Genomic DNA, 5,844 nt, shown 5'->3' on the forward strand with positions numbered 1-5,844 from the left:
TCCCTCCGTGTTTGTGGTGATTTGAGCGTCGTTAAAAAGAACTACTCCAAAAGAAACTTCAGAAACATTTATTCAGTCGTATTAAATAGAGACAAACCATCTTCATGTAGAGGAATCTTTAACGTGTTCAGCAGGAGATGAGCAGAGAGCTTCCGCCGCCGCCTGACGGCGGCAGCAGGAGCGTCTCCCCGCCCTCTCCTCCGTGGGCTCCGTCGCCGGGGGGCTCCTCGGGGGCGTGGCGGGCGGAGAGGGCGTCCGCCGCCCTGCGGACCTGCGACGGGCCTGCCGAGGGGGGAGGAGCCAGAGGGGGCTGAGAGAGGCTGAAGCTGTCGCATCCGGAGCGACGGGACGGCGGCCGGAGACACCAACCGTCGCTGCCGCTGCCGCACGAGTCCAGCGTCTCCATCAGCATCTTCTCCACCACCCTGCGGGACACGTTCTGGAAGGAGGGGCGACAGACGGTTCATGGTCCTGCAGGTCTACAGCGAGGCGGAACCATGATGGAGAAGTGGCGTTACCCTGCTGTGGAGCTGCAGCAGCAGAGACAGAGAATCCGTCAGTCTGTCCTCCAGCAGGGACAGCCCAGTCCTCTCCTGAAGCTTCGTCCTGCCCTCCTCTTCCTCGGCTCTCTGCCAGCCGGGAGGACGAAACAGAATCTGCATGTGAGGCCACGTTTCTGTCTCCAGCCGGATCAAACATGGTCTGTGGAGGTTTGACGGGCGCTCTCCATCACAGTGAACGTTCCAGTACCTCCTCCTGGTCCCGGCCTCGCTCCCCTCCCGCCCTCCGGCCGCAGCGCCCCCTGCTGTCCCCCTGAGTCTGAGGATGATGGACCACCTGGTTCTGACACCTGCAGGAGGAAGAGGTTCAGTCTGTGGTCTTCGGTTCTGAAAGACGATCTGCGTGTGTGTGTTTTGCTGTGTCACACTCTGGGTGTGTGCTGACCCTTTGTCGCAGTGGTGCAGTGGACTGCTGTGCCTCGTCACCTCCTTCAGACAGCTCTGTCCTTCCTCCCCCTCTCCTCTGTCCTCCTCCTCTTCATCGGACGCCGCTCGTCCCTCCACGGCTCTCTGCAGACATTCTGCGTCTGCACACACACACACACACACACACACACACACACACACACACTGCAGTCATACAACAGCATCTAAACAGTGAGGAATTTTCCCACCTTTGACCAAAGCGAGGAGCTGAATCCTGCGCGGAGGCCGTTCAGCCGGGACGGACTGCGGCGTCACTCACCCGACCTGCTTCCTGTGTCGTCGGCGTTCATCGGCGGGTTTGACGGAGGCGACGAGCAGCTGCAGCCCGATCTGAGGAGCAGGAAACACATTTCACCATCTGAGCAGAGCAGATCCAGGGGTGTTAAACATACGGCCTGCTGACCAGAACCGGCCGGCCTGACAGCATCTGTCATGTGTTGTAGAAGGATGTTAAATTCTAAATCATGTATTAATATTTTACTGAACCAAAACAGAGACAAACGTTTAGAGTTCTAGTTATTCATACATTAAAATATAATTATTTACTGGTCTTCACATTATATATGAGGAACCTGAACTGAAATGTGTTCGACACCAATGAATTAAAGTCATTGAAAATAAATAAAACCAGACTGGAGTTAACATAACAAAAAGTCTTCATAGTTTGAAGACAAAACGAGAAAACGAGCAGTGTTGTTCTCCTTCATTTGAGTATTCTATTTAATTCCTCCGTTCAGAAGAATGAAATTCACAGATCTGATTCAGAGTGAAGGTTAAAGACATCTCGTCTCTTCTTTCTCTCTATTTTCTGGCTGAATGATTTCCCAGGCTCTCCACCGGGGGGCCTCGCTCTCTCTGCTTCTCTCTGAGTCTGTCCTCTCTCCCTCCTTTTCACTTCAACTAGATCTGCTGTTTAGGTTTTGCCCTCAGTTTAGACTTACAGGCTCTCTCTCCTCCAGGTTCCTGTTCCTGGAGAACTTATGGTAATAAAGAGCTGCAGGCTGCTGATAACATCATAACCTTTGACCTGTACAAATTAAGACGGGTCAGTCAGACGAGATTATTCTTACAGGTTGGAGCATCAGACAGAGTTTCACCTCTCAAGCATCAGGCAGTCAGTCAGATGTCTGTGTTTCCTCAGCATTCTGAGCTCTGAGCTTCAGAACATCGAATTTCAAATCATCAGAGGCAAATGATGTGTAGATGGATGCAGCCGACTGCATGAGGCTGCAGACGGCTGCAGATGATTGCAGAATGTTTCAGAAGGCTGCAGACGACTGCAGAAGGTTTCTGAAGGCTGCAGATGGATGCAGAAAGCTGCAGACGGCTGCAGACGGCTGCGGGGACACACCTCCACCTGCCACGCGGTGCTTCCAGCCCGTCCTGCTGCAGCTGGGCCTCCAGCTGGCCGATCCGGGCCTGCAGCTGCGGGACGCTCTGGGCCTGCTCCTGGATCGTGCGGACCTGCTGCAGTCCCAGGCTCAGCGCCTCCCTGGCCTCCTCCGCCCGCCTCCTGGAGGACAGCAGCAGCCACAGCATGTATCCCGGCCCTGGACGGCAGTGAGGATGTGGCAGGTGTTGACTCCCACCTGATCTGGGCGTTCTCCCTCCTCAGGGCGGACTCCAGCGCCTGCAGCCTCCTCACCTCCCGGCAGGCCCACTGCAGCTCCTCCTCCAGCCGCCGGCTGAAGCGGATGGCCTCCTCCAGCTGGCCGTCCCGTCCGGACCGGATCAGCCTCAGCTCCCTGAGCAGAGGGTCTCTGATGTCCCGCCTCCGGGCCGCCCTCCTCGCCCCGCCGTCTGCGCCCGCCAGCCTCTGGGTGGGCACCAGCTTCCCCTCCACCAGCGTGATGGAGGTCTTACCGGCGGAGGAGGCGGAGCTCCGGCGGGACGGCGGAGGCGGGGCGCCGGCCTTCTGGCGGCGGAGGGCCACCTCCAGGGCCAGGCAGCGGGCGTCGCTCCCCTGCAGCGCCGAGCGGAGGTCCTCCACCAGCTCCCTGAGAGCCGCAGCCTCGTCTGCAGAGACCAGACGTCCGGTCAGCACGGGACCGGCAGCCGTCAGGAGATCCACGTCCAGAGACACAGTGGAGGAGACGGAAATGAAAACCTCACAGGAAGGACTGGAAGGACCCATGATCCTTTAGTATTTACAGTATGGGAACTGGTTTCTGGTTCTGATGCCGTATAAACACTCAGCTGCTTCACCTTCAGTCGCTCTGAACGCTCCTCTAATTCTTCATAAAGACACTAAGTTTCAACATCCAATTCAAAAACCCTGAATTTTCCCACAATGCTTTGCTGCATACAGTAATAATCACAATATTTTAGGAGGCGGGGAAACCCGGCTCAACAAACGGTAAAAATATAAAGAAAACATTTATTATTTGAATGGATTTCTTCAGAGTAGTGGACAAAACAACACTGAGATATCGCCACGCTGCCGTATGACAGCTAGCTAACTAGCATTAGCCTCAAAGCCATGCTGTCAGGGGGAGTTTGTAAAACCCCCATAATGCAACAGTTTTTGGGACACATCACTGTATTTTTCTCCAGGAAGTTTCTTCATCTCATTCAGTTTTGACTCAGGGTTCATCGATAGAGGCCTGAAAAAACCATGTGTCTTCACTTGAAACGTCGTGGTGTAAACAGGGCCCCATTCTTACTTATTTGCATTAAATTCCTTATAATGTTTCACTTTTTAAGTAGGAACAAGTTCCTGTAACAAGTACTAACTTCCAGTAGCTTGCACAACACAGCTCATAAAGCATAATTAAAGGGACATTATAGTATTGTATCATAAATATGAACCATAAAGTAGATTCAAAGTTCATTGATTTGTTGACTTTGACACCAATAATATTGAAAACTGACTGAAACTGTCAAGAAGTTAGTTTATGTTTGTTTTCCTGGGAAACTTTTGACGGTTTCATTAATGATTACTGTTTACATCATTTGAAACACACTAAAACGGGATTTCATCCACAGTTATTTCAAGATTGCATAAAAACTGAAGAGTCCCAAACCTTTCCTCTGCTGCACAGTTTGGTTTCATCTTCTTGTCACAATATTCTTATTTTGTGGGAATAAAGGCAGAAATCAGGGAGTGATCTCAGTGACAGAGCAGACCTGGGCTGGCTCCTCCGGGCTCCACGGCCTCTGCTGTCCGGCCTCTCCCGGTTCTGGTCCCGGTTCCGGTCTTATCTTTCTCCAGATCGAAGCTGACACACTTCCTCCGCCGGACGCGCGGCCACCGCAGGCGGATCTGCCGCTCCACCAGCTCCGTGTCCTCCGTGACGGGCAGGCGCCACGCGCTCTCCCCGGCGCCCCCTCTGCGCGCGCTGCGCACTCGGAAATACCCGCAGAGCCGCGCGTGGAAGTCCTTAAAGGAAAGCTGGCAGGGCAGGCCGGAGCACACATCTGTAAACTCTTCCTCCTCCTCTCCTCCGCTCCGCTCCTGCTCGTGCGTCTTGGAGAGTCCCAGCACGGCGCAGAGCGCGCAGAAGTCCTCCGCAGACACCGTGTCGTCCCGGTTCGGGTAGGCCAGGTGGTGGAAGACCTCCTGCAGGTACTGGTCTATGCCCGTGGCCAGGACCACGATCTCGTTGTCCGCTCCGGGGTCGGGGTCGTGGTGCTGGGCCAGCGCGCTCCGGAGCCACGCGCTTTTACGCGCGGCTTGTGGAGGCGACAGCACGCCCGGCACGGCCAGAGCGGTGCGCCGCATGACCGGACACACACCGGAGTGCGTCTTGAGATGCAGCACAACTGATTCAGCTGAGGGAAAAGGTAATTAAGGGAAAGACGGGAGGTCAAAGCGCACCGCGCTGTGCGTCAATCCGCAGAATCCTCAGTCTGGATTCCTTCCTGCTGCGCATCAAGCCAACATACTGTATGATCCCCGCGGGGAAGGAAAAACGTCTCAACGTGAAGACTCCACCCTCCTGAGACCTGTGTGTGTGTGTGTGTGTGTGTGTGTGTGTGTGTGTGTGTGTGTGTGTGTGTGTGTGTGTGTGTTTGTGTGTGTGTGTGTGTGTGTGTGTGTGTGTGTGTTTGTCACTGTGCCAGAGGCCTAAATCTACTGGAAAGCTAGTTGCTGTTACCTGATCATTGTTACAAACGTGGATCAAATGTCCATCACTCCCCTGCAGACTGAACAGAGGGGCTGAAACGGGCTTCCTGCCGGAGCCGCAGTCCTGAGTCACTGAAGCTCTGGACACGAAACCTTTCCAGCTTCTGAGGCACAAATCTGATCTGACACCTGTCATCCAACAACAACAACAGTGACTCACTGCTGGATCCAGTTGGCTTGTCCAGAAGTCACCCTGACTCACAGCAGCAACAAAAGGATGTAAGATGATGCTCCTAACAACACACACACTTACAGACACACCTTTCTCTGGAAGTCGAATGCTCATTTGTGAGTGTGTTTCCAGGAAACAGCCTCTGAGCTCACCACCCAACAAAGAAGCTTCTGCAGCAGCCGGCAGAGAAGACATGCACACGGACGGGTTTTATGTCTTCTTTCAGAATGTTTTTCTGTCTCATCGGGCTGCCTTCAGCTCTCTACGTCTCCACGGTGGGGGACTCGTCTCCAGTCCATCCTCCAGGACGAGACGCTGAAAAGGGTTTAGAGCGGAGCAGTCTGGGAGTGAGAGGATGGAATGACCTGAATCTCTGCTCACAAAAACATCCAACTTAGAAAAGAAGAAATATTTCAATGGGCTTTTCAGATTTACATCTACAACAGAGAAAAACCTCTGAAAACTCATTTCGGACACTTTCAGCTTCGTTTATTTCTTTAAATCAGTGACTTTATTGAAGTTTTTAACTCAGATAGGATGTTTTTAGTCTAAATTATCTT

General features: G+C 53.4%; 1 protein-coding gene across 2 annotated transcripts; it reads right to left on the reverse strand.

Annotated features, from left to right (window-relative positions):
• Nucleotides 1-52: 52 nt before the first annotated feature.
• Nucleotides 53-4,963, reverse strand: LOC115388798 (EF-hand and coiled-coil domain-containing protein 1). Of its 2 annotated transcripts, XM_030092073.1 has the most exons (9): nt 4,113-4,963; nt 2,576-3,002; nt 2,338-2,499; nt 1,246-1,316; nt 946-1,087; nt 751-850; nt 519-629; nt 370-439; nt 53-282 (listed from the first exon to the last, which is right to left on the reverse strand). In XM_030092073.1, the coding sequence occupies exons 1-9, from the start codon at nt 4,705-4,707 to the stop codon at nt 128-130; spliced, it is 1,833 nt and encodes a 610-aa protein (XP_029947933.1). In that variant the 5' UTR covers nt 4,708-4,963; the 3' UTR covers nt 53-127. The 2 variants fall into 2 exon arrangements, with proteins under 2 accessions (XP_029947933.1, XP_029947932.1); XM_030092072.1 differs by having other exon boundaries at nt 53-439.
• Nucleotides 4,964-5,844: the final 881 nt, after the last annotated feature.

Source organism: Salarias fasciatus, chromosome 5, assembly GCF_902148845.1.
Source record: "Salarias fasciatus chromosome 5, fSalaFa1.1, whole genome shotgun sequence".
In the NCBI taxonomy this organism is placed as follows: domain Eukaryota; kingdom Metazoa; phylum Chordata; class Actinopteri; order Blenniiformes; family Blenniidae; genus Salarias; species Salarias fasciatus.

What these genes read in the sequence shown, in the direction of transcription:
- LOC115388798 (XM_030092072.1), bottom strand. Translation starts at nt 4,707, where the DNA reads ATGCGGCGCACCGCTCTGGCCGTGCCGGGCGTGCTGTCGCCTCCACAA. An exon ending in GCCCGGAGGAGCCAGCCCAG is followed by an intron (nt 3,003 to 4,112) that starts GTCTGCTCTGTC and finishes TGGTCTCTGCAG; the next exon opens with ACGAGGCTGCGGCTCTCAGG. An exon ending in GCACCGCGTGGCAGGTGGAG is followed by an intron (nt 1,317 to 2,337) that starts GTGTGTCCCCGC and finishes CCTGCTCCTCAG; the next exon opens with ATCGGGCTGCAGCTGCTCGT.